General features: G+C 49.0%; 1 protein-coding gene across 2 annotated transcripts in view; it reads left to right on the forward strand.

Moving 5' to 3' along the window:
* LOC138265607 (2-acylglycerol O-acyltransferase 1-like) overlaps positions 1 to 25994 on the forward strand; it is a 270106-nt gene extending 244112 nt beyond the window's left edge. For both annotated transcript variants that reach the window (XM_069213468.1, XM_069213469.1), the window contains exon 6: positions 24647 to 25994. In XM_069213468.1, coding sequence (XP_069069569.1) covers positions 24647 to 24801 — 155 coding nt within the window. In that variant the 3' untranslated portion in view covers positions 24802 to 25994. The remainder of the gene's footprint in view (positions 1 to 24646) is intronic.
* The last annotated feature ends 309 nt before the right edge of the window (positions 25995 to 26303 follow it).

Genomic DNA, 26303 nt, shown 5'->3' on the forward strand with positions numbered 1-26303 from the left:
CTTTGAGACCATGTTCTCGATCGAGAGATGTCTTTCAATCTGAATTTGACAGTGCATTGAACGCATCTCCTGGATAAAGAGGAACTGCAGTGTTGAATTCGTCACTACCAGGAATGTTTTAGATCGGGTGTTTCCCAAAAATTATATAATATACATACTTTAATGGATGTCTCAGTCCTGTTCATCCATTATTAGTCGACTGTGGTGTCATTCATATTTTGCTTCTGCCCTCCAAAACATATGGCGCGAGGCACAGAGTAGGCCCACTTCAGCCACTGACTTACCTGACTGTACCAACATTTTGCTCTTCCACAAGGTGCACTACTGAATAAGCAGTTCCCTTCAGTGTCAGGGCAATAGCTGTATTTTGTTATGTTACATTAAAAAAGTAGTTTTTCGTTTTGTTTGAGTTGCTCCTAGGATGTATTAACTTTCTTTTTCCAACTGCAGTTGTCTCCTAAAGGTCCCTTCTTGCTTAGAAGCTGGCGCTTGATGCCGCTGCATGCAGATGTCAAGTGCTCGAACAGTTCCCACTTGCCCGCACAATCGCCTTCCTCCTTAAATGGGAGCAGCAGAATCTTTCACTTCAAAGAACTCTCACACTTGCCTCCATCCCATTTAGTGGCTTTACTTTGTGATTTTATTCGTTCATGCACTACCGGCTGATCACTGCTTATGCTGAGACATGAAGCGAGCAGGACACACATTGCTGCCTCCACTCATGTTGTCACCAAACCGCCACCCCTTTAAATGTCTGTTTCAGAGGGGGAGATATACAGATTACAGGAAATTGAAGTTTCTTGCTTTGTTCACAATTGCAGCAGTTTCAACCATATTTTTCTGTAACTTGCATTTGACAGCAATGATGGGAGATGAACACCCCTTGATTAGTTATTTATCTATTTCTGGGCGAAGTGATTTTAGTAGTAGTCTTTCATGCTTGAAAAGGGCTGGTAAGGATCAAGCTGTAAAAAAACAAACAAACAAAAAACATACTTTCAATGTACCTTATTTGTTATTTGGAAAAGTGACAACAATCTTTCACAGGCAGCAGGAGCTGCCCACCCAAATAGCCAGTGTTGCCTGCCTCACATCCGGCCTGAACCCTGTTCTCAGTGTGCTGCAAAACATTGCAGTCTCCAGCAGTTCCTCTGCTTCAGTCGCTAAGGTTGAGCATTATTTTAGCTCCTGATGTCCAACAGTTTAAAGAGGCAGTATGTGTTCCTTTTTTATCCTGATGTTTCTGTTGCTCCCAGGTCTTGATGTATGTGCTCATACTGGCATCTACTGGCCATTATAAGAACGGCGGTTTGTCGAAACAATCTGCTAAACTTCACTGCTGAACATTAAGGTGCTCAGCATTGATTGTTTTGTAGTGACAGCGGCGCCCCTGGCTGGTTTAAGCACACAGCGGTGCCACAAGGCACAGTTTGGGAACTACTGGGTTAAGGTTGAGGGACCAGGTGAGCTCTGGAAGGAGTGCCACCTGAATCCCTAGATATTGGAAACTGAGGCGACTATTAGCAATTTCAGATTGCCACGCAATCGCGGGACTCATTCAACTGTATCCAAACTCATTTTACCTACAAACCCGCAGCTTTGCAAAACTGCTGGAGAACCCAGATGGAACGGGGGCCTGTCATGTGGTCAGACACAAATAGTATGATGTTCTCCGTATACAGCACGGTGTGGTCCCAGTGGCAGCCCCGTTTCTGGGGATCGCATCTGAGTCGAGCCAGTGGCTCGGTCGCCAGGGCAAAGAGAGAAGATGAGACAGGGGGCATCCCTCTCTCTTCCCTCACCTAATAGGAAAGGTGTCTTGTAGAATTCTGTTGAGGCAGACCTGGGCTAAGCGATTAGAGTAGAGCACACGGATGGGTCTGCGAAAACATGGCCCGAAGCCTGTTCTCAACCGCACTTGCTCCAAATACCGCACTCGCTCCAAATACCCTCAGTCTACTGTGTCAAAGGCTTCGGGACATACATACGTGACACTTTGTTGGTGTAAAAGGTCATTTATTTTAGGACAGGGTTTAAAACACAAAAACATTATTTAAACATTTAACTGTATGTCTTCTGTTAAAACAGACCTTAACTTATACACTTCCTTTGCCTTCATTCTCTCCTCAAATATCTCCCTTCGATTTTCCTACCGTATATGCTCCCCTATTCATCCCATGCCTTCCTTGCTTGTAGCCTACCCCTCCCCGCTCTGATTCTTCACCTCCTTGTTTTTCCACCTGGAAGGGTGGACAAGCCCGCATCTGGCTCTCCACCCTCCCCCATCTCCTGCTAACTCTCTCAGCTCACCTGCCCTAAATGACTGTTAACCTACCCTAACTTCCTACTCCCTTAACTAACTATCATCCCCACCCCCTGTCTTCCTACGCTGGGTGGGTGGGTGGTCACACAAATACGCCTAACCCTTCTAGCTACGTCGGCGCGAAGAGGCCGACTCCACCCTCCACCCCCCTTATAAACCCCTACCCAAGCCCACCCCCACTTACCTGTCCACCAATGGGCGCCTTCAGCGCCACTTCCTTTGTCCCAAACACGCCTGCGGAGAGACTAGACCGAGTCTCTCTCTCCGCGGGCCCCTTCATCAGGACATATATACGTGACACTTTGTTGGTGTAAAAGGTCATTTATTTTAGGACAGGGTTTAAAACACAAAAACATTACTTAAACATTTAACTGTATGTCTTCTGTTAAAACAGACCTTAACTTATACACTTCCTTTGCCTTCATTCTCTCCTCAAATATCTCCCTTCGATTTTCCTACCGTATATGCTCCCCTATTCATCCCATGCCTTCCTTGCTTGTAGCCTACCCCTCCCCGCTCTGATCCTTCACCTCCTTGTTTTTCCCCCTGGAAGGGTGGACAAGCCCGCATCTGGCTCTCCACCCTCCCCCATCTCCTGCCATCCAGCGAAACCCGTGAGGCGTTTTGCTGCCCCACCCCCCTTTTTTTTTTTTTTTTTTAATTCCATATCCACAAATTTACTCCCAACACGCTTTCAAGCATTAACCTTAGCTCTGTAATATAGTACGCGTTCCCTGTCTGTGATAGATGAACTCCGTCATCTCGGAACAGAAATTTTTCTTGTTCCTTTATGTCACCATGTGTCAAAACTTTGATCCCATGCGCCCAGCAGAAAACTCTCATAGCTCTGTTTAATTTTTTACGAGCCTGCTCTATGGCTCCATGATTGAGAGCCCCTCTCCATGCCCTTCTTGGCACAAACTCAGTCCATACCAAGCATGTTCCGCATAGTTTCTGTTTCAAAAGCTCCAAATCCCTCTGCATAAGTTGTATCAGAGTGAGCCCAGATAGTTTCACTAAATCGTTTTCTCCAAGATGAATCATCAACAGGTCTGGGCATCCCCACTGCAGCAAATTTCCCGTGATAAATGGGAGCAGGCTCCCCCACCGCATACCACTCTTGCCCCACCAATGTACTTCGTGTTGTTTGCTGGGCAGTCCCAATGACCTGCCGTAAATCTGCTTCTCCGCAAATTTTGCCGCCCAATGTACGAACGAATGGCCGACCAACCACGTAGTCATCTTTTCTTTCTGCGGCCCAGACACGCATCCTGTAAAGAAACAACATTGTAAGAACTGTCTTGGTGAGCTAAAAACGTCCCCCCCCCCCATTCCGTCCAGCTATGTGCCATCAAGGCCTGACATACCGCTCGCAGCACCTAGATTTCCATCTCCCTATCGCCTTGATTTTAGCCCAATCCCAGCCTAAATGGGCTGCCTCCGTCGCCGCACCAATTCTGAATGAATGCGTTCCATAATCTCCTGGGCTCAGCCCTATCCTTTCAAGGGCCATCCTCATAACTTGTAATAGCTGATAACTAGTCAACTTTTTTCCTGATGCATGCATGAAAACCCCTGAATCACCCGCCGCTGGCCACCTATCTTTGAAACTAACCCATTCCGCTACCGGGCAAGCTACATCCACATCCCCTTTTTCCAACCATATCCACCTGCCCTTCCCCAACTGGTCCGTCTTCGACCGCCTGAGCCATATCCCTAACCTATCCCCATGCATGCACACTTCTTTCCTCCTTACTCCGGTTTCTTTTCTGACCCCCAACAGCTCGGATACTCTAAATGCCCCCAAAAACATCCACAACATACACAAACGGAATAACACAACTTCATACTCATTCAAGCAGCAAACTGGTAACACCTGTACCATCCCTACCAATGTTTCAAAAGTGATGGGTTCTCTCGCTGGTTTATCTCCCCTAGATCTAATCCTGCTCCAGCCCTTCAGCATTCTCCCCAACAACTCATTGTGTGCTGGATCATACCCGAAAAACAGTTTTCCGTAAAAAGAGACGCCAGCTAATTTACCCCCAATTGTAGCTGGAGATAAACCCTCCCTGATCAGAAAAAGCACAAAACGTCTGGTCCGTGCTTCGAGCATTCGCAAACTTTGAGCCCAAAAATTGCCCCCGAACTGTTCAAAAGATTGAAACTCCAACCATGCAAGTCCGTAATTACGCCGCGTGGATACTGCTAATGACATCTCCACCAGCCCCGTGATCATCACGCCCCCCATTCCCAGATGGCTGCCGGGACCACAGTCTTGCTCTGTTCTGCTCCAGGTGCCAACTCGCGGAAACGCCTCCACTGTGAACGAGATAGGGAGTCTGCAATCTCGTTGTGAATCCCTGGTATATGTGCAGCTTTAAATATAACATTCAAAGACAAGCATAACAGCATAAACTGCCGCAACAAGCGCAAAACTCTGAGATCCCTTGCCCTCTGCCTGTTCACTAACTCTACCACTGCCATGTTGTCTATTTGAAAAATCACTGTCCTTCCAGCTAATTCCTGTCCCCACACTGCCAACGCCACTAGAAGGGGAAAAAACTCCAAAAACGCAATGCTTCTCCCTTGCTGCAACCAAACTGTCGGCCATGATTCCGCACACCACCTCCCGTCCCAGTATAAGCCAAAACCAGAAGCTCCTGCTGCGTCTGAGAAAATTTGAACCTGCCATACCGTGTTCGACTCACCAACAGACATTGGTACTCCATTGAAGTTTTTCAAAAAGATCTCCCATATTCTGATGTCCTCACGTAATGTCAAGGATACCCGGATCCTATGGTGCAGCAATACTGCACCTGACATAGAAAGCCCCAATCGCCTGCAAAAAGTCCTACCTCCCCTAACTACCCTACACGCGAAGTTGAGGTAACCTAACAGCTTTTGGGCCGTCCGCAGATCCATCTTATGCAAAGTGCGCACCACTGCTAAGAAAGCTAGTATCTCTCCCACTTTTGCCGCTGGCAATCTGGCGACCAGTTCTCTTGCATCTAACTCGATGCCCAAGAAGGTTAAAATCGGCGTAGGCCCTTCTGTCTTCTCCGGGGCCAGTGGTACCCCCGCCTGCTGCGCCAGCCTCTGAAAAGAAACCAGAGCTTGCCCACACGCTCCAGATGCCGCTGTTTCTACGAATAGGAAGTCGTCCAAGTAATGCGTCACCCACCTATGACCACTCGTTCTCATGAAAACCCACTGCAAAAAGGTGCTGAAGGTTTCAAACAGGGCGCATGATATCGCGCAACCCATGGGTAGCACCCTATCCACATAAATGTTGCCATCTAGCTGCATACCCAAGAGGTCAAAATCTGCCGGATGGATGGGAAGCAGTCTAAAAGCTGACTGAATATCGCATTTTGCCATTTCCGCCATCCTACCACACCTTAGTACTAGCTTAATTGCATCATCGACTGATGCGTATATCACTTTTGAATCCTCTTGGGCGATGAAATCATTTACCGACGCCCCTTCGGGCCATGACAAATGATGAATCAAACGAAATTCTCCCTGTGCTTTTTTGGGTACCACGCCAAGGGGGGATATGATCAAGGCCTCACTTGGCCATCTGTCAAAAGGGCCCGCTATTCTGCCTAGTCCCACTTCTTTTGCTAGTTTGTCGCGCACTATCTGAGGCTGTTCCTTGGCTGACCGCAAATTGTCAGCCCATCTCCTTTCCCGAGGGCCTTGGTAACCAATTCTAAAACCTTCCCGAAAACCCCATTCCAGTAGGCGTGCCTTTTCATTATCGGGGTAAACTCGCAACCATGGCAGCAGGAAATCCAGTTTAACTGGTGTAGGACCCCTTTGGTGTAGGAGCGCCATGTGCCCCCCTCCCTCTTGTAGCCCTCCATTGTTCCGCTGGGCTGGACAGGGAGAAACATTGGATGACTGGATGACGACCCCCGCACTTGGAGCAGTCATGCTTGAACCTGCATTGTGCTCTGGAACAAAAACCTTTGTTAAAGTTCCAGCATGCCCCTGACGTTGCCCCTGACGTTTTTGTGGTGGCACCCGCCCTCCCTGGGTGGGGCGAGCTTGAAAGGGCTTATAAGTCACTGGCAGGCCACTCGCTGTGTGAGTGGACGCCGCTGTCTGCGCAGATGCCATCCATTGCATCCACAGTTCGGGATCCACGTCCCCCCACGGTTTCTCCGGATTGACGCTCACCCGTGCCCTAAATTCTTCATCATAATTAAGCTATGCGAAACCCCCAAAATGCATTTGCGCCTTTCTGATTATGTCCATGTACTTGAAAAGTGCAATGGCCCTATCCGGATATTTTTCGCAGTATATGCTGGCAAAGATCAAGAAAGCCGAAGTCCAATTGTCCATCGTGATCGGTACCCGTGGTCTGCGTGCCAGTTCCCACTCCTCTTCCTTGGAACCTTCCTTCGCCTGTATGTCCCTATGCAGTAGCTTAAAAACGTCCACATATTCGTTTTTCCATATTCTGGCTTTCGTTTTTTCCCCTATATGTGACCCAAGCGGCATGGCTAGGCCCATGTACGGTAGCCTCTTCTTGTGTCCTCCCACTTCCTTATCCTCTACCGCCTTTTCCCCCGCATCCGCCTTCCCAGTTGTGGCTGTGTCTGGCGTGGCGGTGCCCTCCTTCACCTGGTTCCCAACTGTCTTTTGTGCGATGCTATTATCTGATGCATCTAAAACTGACCCTTCTCCCACCCCGATGGACCTACTTGTAATCGCCTCCCGTACTGTCTCTCCCCCTTCGCCCCACACTGACCACCATCTCTTACCTCCAATGTTATCTCCCAAGCTCCTTGGCACTCTCCTCACGCTTCTGCCGCGCGGCCCGGTTTGCCGCCCACCTGTGGGCCCCAGTTGGAGCTGTCACCTGTAATACAGAGCACTGAGAAGAGATTGCGCCGCTCTTGGGCCCACGCCCCCCTCCTCTTTTCACGGTGCTCACCTCCCAGTCTCGTATTTCACCTTCTTCCCATTCCTCCCTTTCCTCCTCATAGTCAAGTTTCAACTCATCCTCTCCTTCCCACTGGCCCTTGTGTTGGGCAAAATCTCTTGCCTTGGTTGATGTACTCTCGTTCGCTTCCGTACCCGCATGACGCGCACCATCGGGACGGTATCCGTGCTCCCCCGGTGTGGAGAAGGCCGCCGCAGACCCCTCCAGTGCTTCATACCAACGCGTTTGAGCCGTATTGCGCCCTGTTGGCATGGTCCGTCTCTTGCCACCCTCAGCCGTTGGCATTGCTGTGTTCCTGTACCCGTGACCGTCTGCGTCACCAGGCCTCTCCGCGCCCACTAACCCTTCGGCCGCACTAGCCTCTTGCCTCTGTTCTCCCTTTGCCTGTGGAACCCATACCCAGGTTCCACTCCCCGTCCCTGTCTGCTGAGCTCCTGGATGCCCTCTGGCCTCTCTGGTACTTGTGGTTGCTTCGCAATCGCCTCGTCTCTGTCCTTGCACAGCTGTGCCCACCTGACCTATGTCTCGTGAACTGCTCTTCGCTGTTCCCGGATTCTAGCTTCCAAGTCCCAAGGATCTGCCTGGTCCCAGTTACCTTGTGCGTGCGTGACCTGCACCCCGGGGGTCTCTGGCTCCTGCGCAGACCTGACTTCCCCCCCCTGGCCTGGCGAGGTGTTGTCTTGGCCCTCCCAGTTCCCCCTCTGGGTTTCCCTGCATACTTGCCTCTTTTCTTCGCAGGCGCCCCGAAAACCCCGTGGCTGGGGCCTTCCCCAATGTTATATGATAGATCTAAAGGATCTAAAGGGGCGAAATCCCCGCTGTGTCCCGGTAAAGACCTCCCCGCCCCTCCATCCTGCCCCGTGAGCCCCTCCTCCGCCCGCTGCCCCGGGTCGCCAGCCCCTGCTGCCTTATCTGTTCCCGCGTCTTGTGCTACTTGCGTCTCCCCACTAAACATCAGGGGGCTCTGCGCCCCGGGGGTAGCTTGTATTACAGAGGCGCCCTGCCCAGGGGCCACTGACCCCTCTTCGTTCTCCCCGTCGGAGTCCTGTGACTCACACGCCGCTATTGCTGCTGCGACCCTCCCTGAAGCCGCCCTCATTGGGCGTGCCATCCCCACCCAGGCCTGTTCTAGAACCCCTGGCCTCAGTAGGTCAGCCCTGCCTGCTTCGCCTAGCACGCATAGCGCTGCCCTCACTGCCTTTTTTTTATATATATTTTTTTTAATTTTTTTTATTGTGGTGAGCCTACTGTGTTTGTGCCCTGTGTGTAGGCCGCTTACTGGCTGCCCGGTGCCCTATGCCAGGCCTGTTCCTGTTTAACTCTCAGCCCAAGAGGCAAAACCCCCTTTTTTTTTTTTTTTTTTTTTTTTTAGAGTTACCCTACTAATATTATCTGTTTTCGCTCTCTTTTTTTTTTTTTTTAAGTTCCCTGCCCTCGGGGCCCTCCCTGGCTCCTCTGCGTCTGTCCTTGCTATGTTTCTGCCCCCCCGCGGGGTGTGCCGGTGTCCAGGCCGCACTTGGGCCCAGCGCGCTAAATTTTATATGAAGTGCGGTACCGCGCTATGCAATATGCCCGACCCCTCCCCCCCCCCAAGGGGTGTGCCAACGTCTGGGCCGCAATTGGCCCCAACGCGTTAACTCGTCAAGCCACCAAACGGCGCCGCGCGCCAGAGAAATTGCTCAAGGGGCCGGCCTCCCCTGACGGCCGGTGCGCGTTGCTTCCCAGCTGGGCAGCGCGGAAAATCCCTTTCTACACGCTGTGAGGCCTGCTCTAAAATCCCAGCCCTCCTTACCTCTACCTTCGCCTCCTGACACAAATACGCCTAATCCTTCTAGCTACGTCGGCGCGAAGAGGCCGACCCCACCCTCCATCCCCCTTATAAACCCCTACCCAAGCCCACCCCCACTTACCTGTCCACCAATGGGCACCTTCAGCGCCACTTCCTTTGTCCCGAACACGCCCGCGGAGAGACTAGACCGAGTCTCTCTCTCCGCGGGCCCCCTTCATTTTCAAAAATCTAAAAGCAATAAGGCCAGGCTGGGTGTTAAGAGGTGGCGGTGGGCTAGAGCAATGTGTAGCTTACAAAGGCAGTCCTTCGTGCTTCGATGAGACATAAAGCTGCATTGGTCCAGGCAAATGAGTGTTTTAATTACTTGTCTTAGGCGGGTGACCAGTATTGTGGCAAAGATCTTCACTTCCGTATTGAGTGAGATCGGACGGAAATCCACACAGGAGGCCGATGGGGGTTATGTTTTCGGAATAACTCTAATCATGGTCATATCTATGTCAGAGGGGAAAGCACCATTCTTGGCTGCTGATTGGTATAAAGCATGATGTCGGGGGGTCAGAGTGTCTCTAAATATGTAGTAGTATTCTGAAGGGAGCCCGTCCTGGCCGGGGTTTCCCACATGCCACAGCCAATATAGCTGCTCCAACCTCCTCTATAGAGAGAGATTGATCAAATAGTAGGGACTCGGACTGGGAGAGTCTCGGGAGAGGCACCTCATCCAGGAGGGGGTTGTCCATTTCATGTTACGACAGAGAGGTCGCTGTATAAAGGCAGTAGCAGTAGTCCACAAATGTCTGAGCTATACCTCAAAGGGTATGCTGAGCGAGCCCTAGAGCATCTATTACCTCGGGTAATATTCAGTTTGCTAGACGGCGGGAGGTGAGCCAGTAAAGGAGTTTACTATTTTGTCTCTCCATCCCTAAATTCTAGCCATTGAGGCTCTCCACATCTGCCTCGCTATTTCAGGTGATATGATGATTTCCTCACATATAAGCCCAAGCAGCCGGGACACTTAGGTCACTCCTCTCTCAAGGTGAAGGCACTTAGCACCCAGACAGCTAACAGTGGATAAGGTCCCAGTAGTGACTTGATCAGGTCCAGCACTGCATTGAAATTACCCCTGATTACTGTCAGACCCTCCAGAAGGGCTATCCGTATGGTGGAGCGGTTGCTGAGGACAGCATCCAGGGCTGCCAAAGGCATGTAGATAGAGATAAGATCGATTGTGTACCCTCCCATTATCACGGTCAGGACCAGAAATCGACTGTAAGGGTCTCTGATTTCCCACGTCACACTAGTAGAAAGGGACAGCACAGGAGACATGCCACTCCCTGGGAACCCTGTGTGAAAAACTCTGTCAAATCCATGTTGTGCCACAAAGGGACAGTGGTTCCCCATCAGGTGTGTCTCCTGAAGCAACAGGACATCGGAGATAAAGCGGTGAGAGTATTTGAGGACTGCCATGCACTTTACCCCATCCAAGAGCCCATTGACATTCCAGGAGAGTACTTGCATGGGCTCTAAGTTAAGGTAGGTTGAGGTCATAGTGGTGTACAAATAAATGTGTAACCATAAGTGCATATGTCGCAATCCATAGTGTCAAGTAACATCTAGGAGGAACGGGAAAGTGTCTACTAAGTGGCATAGTGAGCTATGAGGCGGGACTTGGATGGGTGTTTTAGTGTGTGAAACTGTACCTGCAACCTAAATTAAAAAACCACAAGACAACTCAACATTACAATTACTGTAACCCTCCCCCAACAACCACCCGTCCCCATACTTCACCCATAGAAGCATCTGTCGTCCCAAACTTGTTAACAGAATTACAACACAGTTTGAACTTGGGAATGGAGTGGCGGACCCCTCCAAGTTGTAGGATCAGGAGTAGGATTCCGGACCGATGGTATCTTCATAGCAGATAGTCCATTGTCTAAGCATGCCACTGATTGGAGAGAGGTTGCTCCATCAGAGCGTCGAACTCCCTGAAAGGTTGGTGTCATATGGTAGGGTTTCTGGTGGTGTGGTGGGTCGTACCAGACGGTTACCCAGTGTGGCGTCCAGTGATCTTGGAGATAGAGAGGCAGGAGAGTGTGGATCAGGCTGGCTCTGGCCCATGGATGAGGCCACGTGATTGGCGCTGTGCCTCTACCGTGAACAAGTACGTTGTCTCTTAGGTTTTGGAGCCAGATTCTGCTTGAATGGTATCTTTCTGGTCCGAAGAAGAGGTTTGAAGCACTATTCAAATCAAATCAGGGTTTATAAAGCGCAACTACTCACCTGTAAGGGTCTCAAGGCACTAGGGGGGTTAGTCCCCTGACCTTCACTTGAAGAGCTAGGTTTACAGTCCTTCCTGAATTGAATCAGCAATGGTGATTGCCTGAGGTGCAAGGACAGGGTGTTCCAGCTCTTAGCCACGAGGTAGGTGAAGGATCTTCCACCCGCTGAGGCCTTCCATATGCGGGATACAGTGGCTAGTCCTTGTTGAGCGGAGTGGTCTGGTGGGGGATTAGGGGATGATGTGGTGGTTGAGGTAAGCAGGTCCTAGGTCATGGAGGGCCTTGTAAGCGTGGACAAGGATCTTGAAGTTAATTCTTTGCTCGATGGGAAGCCAATGGAGGTCTCTTAGGTGGTTGGAGATATGCCCAGGATGAGTCTGGCAGAGGCGTTTTGGATGTGCTGGAATTTCTTTGGGTTCTTCTAAGTGGTACTGGAGTAGAGGGTGTTGCCATAGTCTAGTCCGCTGGTAACGGGAAGTCAGTGTGTGAAAGCAGGAGGATATGACTGAGTTGACTTGGCAGGTCATGGTGAGTGAAGAGTCCAGGACGAAGCAGAGGTTGTGCGTGTGATTTGTTGGGGTGGGAGTGCCAAGGGTCAATGGCCACTAGGAGTCATCTCAGGCTGATGTGCGTGCACCCAGGATGAGGATCTTGGTCTTGTTGGAGTTGAGCTATTTGTTGTGTGGAGCGGTTGTTTCTCAGTGAGCCACGTCCAGGCCCCTTCCGGAGTGTCAAAGTAGTGTCTTCTATTGACGTAGACCACTCAAAGCCAAGCCAGAAACAGAAGCCTGAAGGAGAGACTGAGTGATTGGAGTTTCTGCTTGACTTCTGTATAGGAGCGGTACTGTGATTGTACCTCTTTTGTGTAATCTTTCTCGTGGTAGGACATATTTCGGTGAGAGCATGCCTCCTGTAGCACAGCATCTCTGTCCTTAAAGTTAGGGATGCGTGCTATTATAGGAGTATAGGGAGCACCTTGCGGTGGCTTTGGTGTCATAGCCTGATGCGCCCTGTCGACAGCAAACTACAGGGAAGAGGTGATCTGCTGGCATCCAGGATTAAATCCAAGTTTCTATTAAGGCCGCTGCTTATAAAGGTTCCGCTCCCTCAGGTGGGATGCAGTTGTTAATAAAAATGTTTCCATCCCAAATATAAACTGTAACTGTCCCAAGATATTTCAACACTTTTTTCTGGCATGATACAGGCATGCATCACGATACCTGATGCTGCAATCTGCAAACCTGTAAGTAAACCTTCAACTCAAATCGTTCTTTAAAATTAAGATTTGTTCTTTTACCCACAATTTCTACAGACCTCTTCATCAAAAAGTCCTATGGTGCTTACTGTTTGTTACTTATTACTAAACTCCCTGTCAGCCTGAACAACAGTCAGATTTGAGACCAAAAGATTGGTTTCTCATTCACCATGCTAATGAGCTGAATCATGAAACTCTTTTGTGTAGACACCACCGATGGCTAGATTGATAGTCATCATGCCTGCCTCTGCTTATTTTGATGTTCTCTGCACCCTTCAACCCATAAAAACGCAGTTATAAGTGTATTTGCAACTGACCTTTGTGATTAGCCTCATTTTGAGTTATCGTCTCGCCAAAAGGCACAGCCTGGTCCTTGGTCTTATCCTCAGCCCTATGCTACCCCTCTCTGCTTTTCACCCCTTTTGTGGCTACAGAAGGGGCTACCAGCCGCACTAATACCCATCAAGTAACTGTGCCATGCATGCTTCATAGCCCCTGCATGGCAAAGGGTGTGGTATCCACAGACCTCGTGGGTAAGGCAGACAGAGGTCAGGTCGGTCCACCACAGTCCCCCGTCTTCCCATAGCTGCAGCCTCTAAACCATCATAATCTGTCATTATACTGACACGGGCTCCCAGTTGGGTGGCTGGATACACCATCACTTTTCTCCACTGTCAGTCCATAACATCGGACAGGTGGGTTTTGCAGCTATCCCGAAGAGGCTATTCCTTCCACTTTGTGACTGCCCCTCTCCTCATCGCAAGAGAGGCCGACATTGGATCATCTTTCCATTCTCAGCTAGGAAGTTGCTGCTGTCTTGGCCAAGGGGGCCGAAGAGAATGTCCCAACACCAGAAGTAGGTTGTGGTTTCTATTTCTAAAAATATTCTGGTGCCAGTGTTCACGGACAACACCACAGCCATGTGGGACTGCAACAAATTGGGCGGGGTGAGGTTGTGGACCCTTTATCAAGAGACCCTGCGTCTCTGAACATTGCTGGAACGTCAGGGCATTTCCCTGGTAGTTCAGCAATTGGTAGGCTCTCTGAATGCCAGGGAGGCCGAACTCGCTGCCTATGCTCAGCAGATCACAAATGGCATCTCCATCCGGAGATGGCACAAGGTCTCTTTCAGCTGTGCGGATCGCCTCAGGCTAGATCTGTTTGCCTCTGGTAGGAACGCACAATGTCAGCAGTTCTTTGCGCTGGAGTTTCCAAGGCGGCTCTCACTCTGTAATGCATTTGTCTAGCGTGGAGCTCAGGGCTCCTGTACATCTTTCCACCAATACCACTCCTGCCTAGGTCATCCTTGTGGCCCCAGACTGCACGGAGAGTCTGGTATCCTGAGCTACTGAGCTTGCCCATCGTTCTCCGATAAAGCTGCCCATTCGGGAGAATCTTCTGTTGCAGCAGCAGGGGAGGGTTCTCCACCCAGATCTGTCCAGTATCCTCCTTCTTGCATGGAGATTGAGTGGTGGCAGTTGAGAGGTTATGACCTTCCTCCCCAAGTCTGTGATGTCATCTTTGCAGCCCAGCATTCCTCTACTAACACGGTGTACGCCTGCCATTGGGAGAAATTTGTGGCTTGGTGTTCCAACAGAAATGTTGATCCCCTTTCTGCTCCCCTTTCTTAGGCTTTTTTCTTAATTTTGTCCCTTGCCCAGCAGGGTTCTGCCCTGGGCACTCCTAAGTGTTATCTCTCTGCTATCTCTGCATTACTAAGATTGCCTGAACAACCCTCAAATGTCAGATTCTTGAAAGGTTTAGTTTAGCTTTTTCTCCCTTCTTCTTTTATCTTGCCTCAGTGGATTTGAATCTGGTTTTCACATTCTTAAAGTGTGCTCTCTTTAATCCATGTCATAATTGTCCCTTGCGGTTGCACACACCATCAAATCAGCTTTTCTTATGGCTATAACCTCTGTCCGATGAGTTGGTGAGCTTCAGGCCTGGTCATCTAAGCTGCCTATTTATCTAACCATCTTGAACAAATGTTGCTTCGCACATCGGCTCTTTTCTTCCGAAGGTGGTCATGCCTTTTCTTGTACCCCCTTTCATGTAGTTCAATCCTTTACCTTACCTACTTTCTAGGCTCCACCTCACCCCTCAAAGGATTAGGAGCATCTCCATCATTTGGACCCCAATCGAGCGTTGTCATTATACCTTGACCGCACATGGGAATTTTGGTTGGACAAGCAACTCTTCATGGGGTATGTCGGAGCTTGAAAAGGGTTGTGCTGTGCAGAAAAGGACCATCTCAGATGGGTCATTCTCTGCATTAAAATGTGCTATGCATTGGCTAAGAAGCAGCCCCCTGACTCTTGGGCGCTCATTACACCAGAGCCAAAGGTGTGAATACTGCCTTAGCACACAGAGTTCTGGCCCTGGATATCTGCCAGGCAGCAGCATGGGCCTTCCTCCTCATGTCTACCAAGCATTATTTCCTGGTCAGTCATTTTGCCTGTCCGGTCCTGCAGGACTTCCTTGACTGAAATAGGGCCATAGACCCACCTACGGGGATGGTATTGCTTGGGTATCTATTCTAAGGTATGAAATCTGCAGATTGAAGTGTCTATCAGATGAACAAGTTACTTATCTTTGGTAATGCCTTATCTGCTAAAGACTATGGGGCTCATTATGAACATGGTGGTAAACACTGTATCCCGCCGTGGTGATGGTGAACAGAATCCCGCCATTGGCGGTGAACAGAAACCCGTCATATAAAGAGGCAAAAAACAGAATCCGCCCAAAATATTCTTACCACCAGCCACCGCCAGGGCCTTGTCCGCGAAAAAGCTGCACATTCCACCCGCCACCGGCGAGCACACAAATCCTCCACCCTCCAAATAATGATGCTCAAATCACCGCAGTGGTCCGTGGATGTCGAGCGACCATTGGCGGTACAGACGGCCACGGCCAGCAAGTGGACCCAACAGTAAGAAATGCGCACATTGGCAAGTTTGAAACCCACACATCGACAACACTATAAAACAGACACACCCCACAATCCTTTGCATCGCCAATAGGAGAAGGCAGACGGACAACACTACAGGCAGACACAGAATGCCACATCACACGACTCACACACCCAATCACACACCAGCACCCTCACCAATATCCACACAACACAACACACCACCCACAATACACACCATGGCACTCCCCACGCATCCACGCTTCACAGAAAGGAAGCTAAGGACCATGGTGGACGAGATACTCAAGGTCGAGCCACAAATATTCAGGGCACAGGTCCAGCACACACCCATCGCCAGGAAGATGGAGTTATGGCCGTCCATTGCCAACAAGGTCAACGCAGTTGAAAACCATCCACAAGAGATGGAACGATCTGCGCGGGAAGGTGAGGTCCATGGCATCCAGGCACAACATTGCGGTACAGAAGACTGGGGGAGGACCTCCACCAACACCCCCGACTACTCTGACCGGGAGGAAAAGGTATTGGCCATCCTGCACCCTGAGGACCTCACTGGACTCACTGGAGGAATGGACTTGTGTAAGTCATCCACAATTACCCCATATCCACCACACCTTGAATGCATGCACCACCCCACCCCTCTAACTACCACCAGGACCACTACCCCACCCAGGCCACAATCACTAAATCCATTCACCCTGCATGCCCACAAACCCACCAACAGGCCCACATCCTCCCCCTGTGCACAACCACCTACCCCTGGAAAGCATCACAATGCACCTCCACATCCCAGTCAAAATGCAATAGCAACCTCACAAAAGCACCCTGCATGGCCCACCAGTGGAAGCCCTGCACAAAATAGGCCTGCCCTGTGCACGGCATCTGATTTTGCAATTGTAGCATACATTTCCATTCCCCCCACCAGGCACCACCACCCAGGCCACCCTGACGGACAGGCCAAGGAGTGGCAGTGGCCCACATGGAGACAGAGGCACCATTGAGGACACTGGAGAGGGAACTCTGGACAGTGAAGAGTACCCTGGCCCTTCACACAGTCCTGGGATGTCACCATCCACCAGCCCCACCCATGACACCACTGACACCCCTACCACCCAGCCACCAACTTCAGCTCTGGGCAACCGGCCCCACACCCCTCTGTATCCAGGCCACAGACTGGTGGAACACAAGGACAGAGGCCACAGTCACCACCTACCAACAGGCAGGAAGGCGATGGCCCCAGTACAAGTGGCACCGCCAGACCTGTGCAGGGGAGACTGGCACAGGGGGCTAGTCCTAGTGGGAGGGCAACAGTGGCCCAGGGGGGAGGCGAATGGATTCATGCTGCAACTCAGGAGATCATCTCTGATGTCCTGGGAGCATATCACCATACCCCGGACAGGATGGGCCAGATTGTGGCCACCCTGAAGCAGAATCAAATGCTGCAGATAGCACACCACCAGGATGCCATGGAGCAATAGAAACAGCTCAATGCCACCATGGCCACTATTGCAGGGGTGCTGCTGCACCACTTCCCAACCCAGCCTGAGACCCCCACAGACCAGGAATCCCCTACCACAGACCAAGATACAGACCAGCCATCAACAGCAGCAGCAGCAGCAACTGGACTGGTGCCACAATCTAAGGACACACAGGAGACCAGCACCTCCACCCATACAGGCCAACACCAGGCACCCAAACGGTCCCTCAGGCCCTGATATGGCACAGGAACACCTGCCATCCCCACCGTGCAATATCAACTTAACAACATGTAAAATAGAGATGGACATATTACCACTGCCAACAATTGCTGTGACCATGTAGCCAGTATGGACATCCACCAGAAGCCCACTCCCATCACTGTAAAGAACACCCTGGCATCCCTGACGCCTAATAAAACACATGTACACCAATGTCAATGCCCCCTGTCAGTATGTTGAATCAAATCTAACTGTGCGTGCAATTGTCATTGTAATCATATATTCATACAGGAATGGCACCCCAAGTACAGCATGAGGTGGTGTCAACAGAAATGTCTAACAAGTTGTTCATCATGTCACATGTCACATGCAAGCCTTGTTACAGTGAAAATGTCTATTGACCCATCACCAACATAGGGGATAAGTCAGTGCAGCACAGACAACAATAGCAGCAAATAGTACATCTTAGTCACTGGAAGTATAGTTGGATCAGTTGGTTCCTGGAGTATACTACTTCCCCCTCTTCATCATCATCATCACCATCACTCTCATCCCGTCTTAGAGGAAGCTGGTCTGGATATACAGCACCCTCCTCCTCCAAGAGGGGAATAGATTTCTTCACAGCCACGTTATGCAGCATGCAGCAGGCCACCACTATTCTACATACCTTTTCAGGGCCATAGGCAAGGGATCCCCCAGAAATATGAAGGTAATTGAATATTGCCTTCAGGAGACCTATAGTGCGCCCTATCACCCTCCTAGTATGTTCATGGGCCTCATTGTAATTCCTCTCTGCATCTGTACTAGGATTCCTCACTGGTGGCAGGAGACAATGCATGTTGGGGTAGCCAGAATCACCTGCAAAAAGTGGGCAGAAATAGGACTGTAACCCTCAGTTGCAGACAGGCTGGTTGTCAGCTATGTGTAGCAAATGTGTCAGACACACTTACCTATGATCCATCCTCTGTCCCCTTGTAGTTGTTCCATCATGTGTGGCACACTGCTGTTCCTCAGCACGAAGGAATCATGGACTGATCACGGGAACATGGCATTCATATGTGAGATGTACTGGTCAGCAGTACACACCAATTGAATGTTCATAGAGTGAAAGTTCTTCCTGTTTCTGTACACCTGTTCACTTACTCTTGGGGGGATGAGAGCAATGTGGGTGCCATCGATGGCACCAATCACATGAGGGATGTTGGCAAAGGCATAAAAGTCTGACTTGATGGCAGGGAGTTCAGCACTTTGGGGAAACCTCACTTATGACTGCAGGTGTCGTACAAATGTATTCCGGAATCTGGACAGTATAAGGCAGAACATTGGCTGTGAGAACCCTGCACCCATGCCCACTGTCACCTGAAATGAGCCTGTGGCCAGGAAATGGAGTGCAGAGAGCACTTGCACTTCAGTAGAGATGGCATGCTGATTACGATTATCCGGTCTCAGTGCTGGATCTAGTAATGCACAAAGTTCATGAATAGTAGCACAAGTGAGTCTGTAATTGATTATGATGTTACGCTCCACCATGGGCTCTAAATCAACAAGTGGTCTGTACACCAATAGGGCCCTCCCTCCCCACCTGGGTCTGTACCTAGGAGGAGTGGAGAACACATGTGAGGGACACATATTCATCTTCCCAACATGTTGATTATTCATCACTGCTGGCAAACAAGTCGATGACACATATGCATTGTAGGATGTTAAACTGGAGAGACATGTCCTCACTGATACATCTGGACTGTTGTGGTGAGTAAATATTTTTTGTCCATGCATTTAGGGGATGGGGTCCATAGGGCCTGCATGGGGCCAATGAGAAATTAATAACTGCGTAGTAGTGTGCAAAATGTCTGCCCCCGGTAATCCAGATATGTAGCAGTGGAAGTGATTTCATACTGCTAGCGGTTGTCGTAATGGCGTAAGACGGTGTTCACCGCCGTGCACCCATTCATTGGTTAACATGATTGTCAAAGGGAATATGGGCCTATCATGGTCGGTGACGGTGCACACCGCCGCGGAGTGTACGCTATCTCATCACCCCAACTTCACTTGACTCCCGGATTACGTGCATGCAAGTAGTCCACTGAGTGTGCTGCTTTGTCCTGACACTGAAAATGGCACGAGTGGCAGGGGAAAGGGCCCCGGCCTTCACAACCGAGGAACTGGAGGAGCTGGTGGACGGGTCCTACCCCTGTACGCCAAGCTCTATGGTCAACCAGAGGTACAGGTGAGTAGGCGGATTGGGGTGCATGGATGTGTGAAATGGTGGTAGATGGCTGTAAACATGTGTGCACGATTTGACACTGTACACCCGTGGAATACATGACATATTGCGTGTGTGAGGTGTTGTAATGCTGTTTTAAGTTTCCGTCCCGTAGGGGACGTATAGCCAGCTGTATCGAATTGACATTGTCTGACCTCTGTGTCACTTTTCTGTGTGTCCCCTACAGGTCAGTGCCCATCAGAAGAGGGGACTATGGCAGGTCAGTGCCAGAAAGGTGCGGACCCTGGGGTCTACAACCGGTGGAGCACCCACTGCAAGAAGCGGTGGGAGGACCTGCAGCACAGGGCCAGGAAGAACTGCGAGGCCCAGCTGGGGAAGTCCTCCCAACGAAGAAGGGGTGCACGTTCGGCTCTGACCCCCCCTAATGCGCCGCATTCTGGGAGTGACATATCCAGACTTGGATGGGCGCTTGAAGGCTGCACAGCAGACACAATGGGGTGAGCACAGAGACCATTGTATGCCTCCTTGATGGATGTCTGAGGGTGCTGTAGTAGGTATGCTGTCATCTGCCATAGTGGCCCCCATAGGCAGTTAGATGATAAGGGACAGGTGTGCAGTTCTTCAGGGCCTTCTGTGATGTTCGAGATGGATGTATACCAGGGTTGTGGCCAATAGTCAGGGGCATAGCCATTAGTACAGCTGTAGGTGCTGGATAGTGGTATATTTGCTGGGTGGGAGTATGTGTGAACTATTTATGTACATCCATTCAGCTATTTACAAATGTATCTCCTGTTTTGTCTCCCCACCCCTGTTCTCCTGTGTTATCTGTGTACATCAGCATCACCTGGCGAGGGAGCAGTGGCACTGGCGAGTGGAGATGCAGCGGCCCATGGTTTCAAGGATGCAGAGTCAGGCGACACCAAGGGGGCCAGTGGGTTGGAGGGCGAGGGGAGTACTACGGGGGAGACAACTACCACTGATTGGAGTGATTCTGACACCTCCTCCGATGGGAGCTCGCTGGTGGTGGCAGACCCTAATGGGCCCACCCATTCTTTGTCATAATCTGCCAACCCACATACCATCACCGCCCTCCCAGTTGCTCCCCACCCAGTTGCCCGTGCCCGCTCACCCAGTAGGGTGGGCGTCTCCTTCGCCCCAGGCACCTCATCCCCTGCCCCAGTCAGCCCCTGCTGCCCTCATGGAGGAGGCAATTGACCTCCTGAGGACCATCTCTGTAGGGCAGACAACCATTGTCAATGCCATCCAGGGGCTAGCATCACAGGTGCAGTGGACCAATGCCTTCCTGGATGGCATTCACAGTGCCTTGTCTAGCCTACATAGATCCATTCAGACTCTGGCCTCCTCTTTGACGGCAGCCAGTGTCCCTGGTTTTTCCATCCCCTCTCCCAGCACCTCCACCCCTTCCAACACCCCACTCCCTTCACCCGTCCCAAGCACACATTCTGACAGCCATGCACACACCTCAACACACAAGAAGTACACAGAGAAACACAAGCACCACACTTCCCACCACAGGCATACACACAGCTAACATACAAAGGCACACACACCAACATCCACTTCCACACAGTGTGTCCACCTCTTTGCCTCCCTGTCTGTCACCTCTACATGCACACTCACAGGCACTGCACCTCCATTCACTGTTTCTGGCCCCATTCTTGCAGCCACCACAACATCAGACATCCAGTCATGCACCCCAGACACCACACCTGCACTCACCACAACAACATTGACTATCACGTGCAGCACACTCACCAGACACCCAGACAACATCCATTTACACTGGCAGCCTGTCTTATCCCACTGTGTCCACCCCCCTGATCCCAAGACACTCAAACGTTCCCAGACACCCACCCAACACACATCCACCACACCTAAGCATACTGTACAGTCACTTGCATCCACGTCACGTATACTTACACCTGTTACGACCACTCCCTCTACCTCCACTCCCACATATTCCTCCAGGTCCACCCCGATTGCTCCTAAGAAACTATTCCTATCCCGTGTAGATCTTTTTGAACCCACCGGCCCACCCCGTCTCATCCCTAAACGTGCCCACCTCCTTGCCCTGTCCACTCCTCCCACATCCTAGTCCACCCCTGTCTGCCCTTCGCATCCCCGTGCACCTTCCCCTGTGAGCAAGAGGCCCTTTGCTGGCCCAGGTACATCTGCTGCACCACAGTCAAAGGCCGCTCCCCCACCTTCCAAGACAAAACCCAAACCCCCTCCACCTCCCAAACGTAAACCCAAGGCCACCCCCCAGACATAAGTCGCCACCCCCTGCTCCTGTTCCCTGAGGTGCCTGGCTGCCCCATTGATGCCCCTTTATGGTGGAGTACCATGTGCACATGTGGGAGTCAAGTTGGGGCCATTTGGGCCCATCAGCTTTTTATCTATGGACTTCCCATTGGCCTAATGTGGATGTTCTTTTGCTCATGGAGCGTGAATAAAGTTTGTGTGCCCAATGTTGTTGTTGGCACACTCTGGATCCGTGGTTACTCTTTTCATTGTGGGGGGGTTTGGTGCACATGTGTGTACTTTGGGCAGGTTTAATTGACTTGTCGACTCTGGGGTGTATGGCCTGTGCTGTTGTGAGTGGTTGTGGGTGCGCTGCCGGGGGGTGGAGTGGGTGGGTATTTAACTGTGCACTTTCTTCCCTTGTTTACTAGGTTGCAGTACGAAACGTCATTGTCTTAGTCAGCGGTCTCAGTCGTGGAGGTATGTGGCAAGGAGCAGGACTGGCATGATTTGCAACTCTCTCTCCATGTCTGCTTCGGCGTGTTGTGTGAGCCTCCGGTGAGTGTTTCCTTTTATTTGGTTTGTTTCCACCTGGCTTTGCGTGGTGGTGGTTCCTGCCTCGGAACTGATGGCGGTCTAGTGCTTCATTATTTGTTTGGCAGGTTGGGCCCTTCCGTCGGCCTGAGGGCGGCCTATTCCGTCGTGGTCGACACTCCTCTGCTGGCGGTGAGTGTTTGTCAGGCTCCCTCTTTATCATGTGCTTCATTATTTGGTGGTCCAGACCGTGCAACCGCCGTTGGTGCGGTCTTTCCCGCTGTGTTCATAATGAGAGCCTATATCTAGTTGCATATTCCTTACTGAGCCACACATGCTCCCCGCTCTACAAATGGATTTCTAGGATCAGAGCTCTAGTAATCTACACTAGTAGTCTGTGTTCTTTATCTCTCTGTGGCTCTGGCATGGAAAGTCATGAAAGAAACGCATATCAGCGCCCCTGGGTGGTGCCTATATAGGTGCCGCGGATGTAACCACAACACACGTGGAGCAGACGACACCACCTACCGGCGCACAGGGGTACTGCTCACAAAAAATGTTCTTGAGCAAGTCTGTTGGCTGGGATAATTGTAAGGTAAGGAATCTGCAGCTAGATATAGTCTATGCCAGATACAACGCTACCAAAGGTAAGTAACCTGTTCTTCAAGCACTGTGTCCAAGCCTCATGTCTTCAACATCAGTGTTACTTATTAAGAGTAATGGTCATATTAGAACTTTATTGTTAGCATAAAGAGGAACTGTGAGGGAAGTGTGTGCTGCTAGTGATGGCTGAGTTGTGAATGGTACATAAATAAATGTGTAATTGGGGTTCCTTGGAAAATCAATGAAGAAACCACTTCAGCAAGTTTTTAATGTAAATATTAAGCACATTCCTTTTAACAAATGTGTAAATCATCATGATTTCCCTTTAAAGGATACATTTTCTTAATCTGTAGTAGCTGTAACATACATGCAAGTTAAACTTGCAGCCTGAAGTGTTTTCTCATTGTTGTGTGTGTGCTTAGACATCAAGGGGAGCACGCCATGGAGAGAAAAACACACAAACACACACCAACACACACACACCAACCCCATCCTCCCCCCCACCACCATCTGCCCGTGCCCTGCACCTAATACCCACAAATAATGTTGCATAAGAATGACTTGAACCGCAGCATAGAATAAACAGAGCCGTTTTGTAGCAGAATCTTTAAACTTGGGAGAAGAATGGCAGGAACAATGCAAGAATAAGCAACCTGAAAATGACAGCAAGGCAAGAGGGGTTGGTGAATGTGCAGGGAATGAGGAGAGAGGGAAGGACGCACTAGGGAGTGGGGGGGAAAGGGTGCCAAGAACAATATGGGAAGAGCCCCAGGGAGAAGAGACGACCTGCAAATGATCGTGTATGGAGTGCTAGGTTAGCAGATTTATAGAAAAAAAGTAACTTCCAAGTGCATAGCTAGTGAAAGGACACTGGCCAGTGACAGGAAGCTGTACTTAGGCCATGATCCACGGCATGGACAGGCAAAGCAGAAACTTGTGCATAGTGAAGCAGATGACGTAGTGTCCAAATGAAAGCATGTAAATTAGAGTGAAGTTGGATTCAACAAATTGTAAGAATGGGGGGTTCTAAGCCCCTTTTAAGATTTTTTTTTTTTTTCAGTATAAGAGACTTCGCAAGCACAAACGCAGTGCAGGCGAAACCTAAAAATAGGCTGCATGAGGTAGAGAACAAGAGAGGGTAAAATGAATAAACAAAGAGGAGTCAACAAGTTGATTCCTTAGGGATAGCAGAATTAGTAACAGTAGACTGTTAGAGGAATGGCAGGACCAGCAAGGGCCATTTCCTTATGGATTCACACACACTGTCACTGACAACACATGAAGTCAGATCACACGAGCAGGAGCACATAATTGTACAGGGTAACAAACCCACAGGTTGAGCGAGTGGTTGGATGTAGGTTTTCTGTTCACATATTCTTTAACCACTTTGCTGATAAACTGATATTTTGTTAGAAGGAAGATTTCACCTTTTTTCATGTACCTTTTTTGTCCAACGTCTGCCTACATTACAACAAAGGCACTTTTAACTGTCAAATTCCTTTGACTTGGAATTTTGTCTGGTTGACTAACTTTTATCACTCCTAGCTCAGCTGACTTCATGAAGGAGTGTCTTTATGCAGCATCCACAGGCACAAGGACTGTGGCTTACTCATAGATTCCTATTGTCTGTTTTGTGAAAGTACATTAGTTTGTTATGCCCTTATGTTTACTGCTTGAAATCAAATATTGTGGTTCAGAGTGAAAATTAGGAAGGGGTGTCATCCTTAGACTGTTACATTTAGCTGATTCTATTATCTTTTTCAGACTGTCATATAATCTTTTTTTTCTCCTTATTTCCCCTAGTTGGAAAGCCCATCATCATAGTTAAAAATGAAAACCCTACTGTCGAAGAAATTGAACAGCTCCATAAAAAATACCTAGAAGAACTACAGTCACTATTTGAGGAGCACAAAGGGAAATTTGGGATACCAGAGCATGACACCCTTATTTTTACGTAAATGCATCTGTGCTTCTCACCAGTTTCTAATTCATATGTTATTTTTATGGGAACACCTGTTGTACACCCTCAGTCTGTCTTCCTGTCATCTTGTGTGCACGTTCCTTGTGTAAGGATTGTAATGGGCTTCCCAAAGTACTTATTTAAAAAACCTATATTTAAAAATATTTAACTGTATTTCTTTTAAAGTTTGAACATGTTTTCATTTGAAAACAAATTCAACATTAACCTATGGATATGGAGAATGAAGGGTACTTGTTGAAGCATTGAGAATAGGTGTTGAATCAGTAATAAGAATAAATAAAATGCAGGTCATATTTGTGCTGATCGTGAGGTGTTAATGGAAGGTACTTTTCAACATTGTGTATTCATTATATTAAATACATATTTTCTCAGGTTTAGTGATATACATGTTATATGTACATGTTTGTATAATTCAAAAGGTGTGGGTGACTACTTTCGCAAGTTATATTTTTTCATTTAGATCTTTAATTCCTCTTGCATTTGGTTTACTGGCTTCCAGACTGTGCAATGATTTTCCTCTTTTTATTCCAACTGCGGCAAGCCTCGTTACATTCAAGATGCTGCTGAAAAAGCATCACTTGTTGACATCAACTAAAACCTTATTGTATTGGCTTGATTATGTTTCTCCTGTTTTGTAAAGGTTGCTGGGTAAATGCATTGGGTGAAAGCAGCACTAAAACAAATGAAAAAAAACAAGAAAAGAAACCCAGACTTATTAACTATTCACGTACCTTAGCAGAATAATAGGTCCACAGTGCAAAATAGTAAAACAAAGCACAACCAGAAAGCGACCCAGTTATCAAGGTTCAGGCTAAAGCACTGGATCACATTACACAGTTTACCGAAGATTTAAAGAACAATGTGGCCTGATATTATTTCAAGGAAATATACTAAAATGGTCTTAGGAAAGAGAAAATGCCTCCTGAGGACGATCTTTAGAATGCCCACATTTCTGTTCAGGGTATCTATGCTTGAGAAATTTCTTCTTTCTTATATTTGTTAATGTCTGCTGTCAATTCTTGTGATTGTGGCAATTGTGATATAACTTTAACAAAGAAAATAGTTTCTAGCTGCACTTGTTGTGGGTAATATATTTATATAAGAAACAGATATGAAAATAAAGAAGAAAAACAAAGTTGTGGAGAAGGAAAAAGTAGTGTGAAAGGTAGATCAATCACCTAATTGCACCAAAAGTGAAACAGTCAGCTTATTCTGCTTAATCAAAATAAGTTCTATGAAAATCCCTATTACTCAAACAAACTTCATGCAAAATAAGAACTTTTTAGCATACTGACTCAAATTCCTGGAGACAACTTCAACTATGATTTAGTGAATTGATTTATAAGTTCCAATACCATTTGCTTGGCTACAACTAAGCTATCTTGGACCTTTGAAATATAATTCTGTACAATTGATTAAATGAAATGTGTGTAGGCTTGTGATATAATAATGCATTTTATCATCCTCCATGCTAATCGA

The sequence above is a fragment of the Pleurodeles waltl genome, chromosome 11, assembly GCF_031143425.1.
Source record: "Pleurodeles waltl isolate 20211129_DDA chromosome 11, aPleWal1.hap1.20221129, whole genome shotgun sequence".
Classification (NCBI taxonomy): domain Eukaryota; kingdom Metazoa; phylum Chordata; class Amphibia; order Caudata; family Salamandridae; genus Pleurodeles; species Pleurodeles waltl.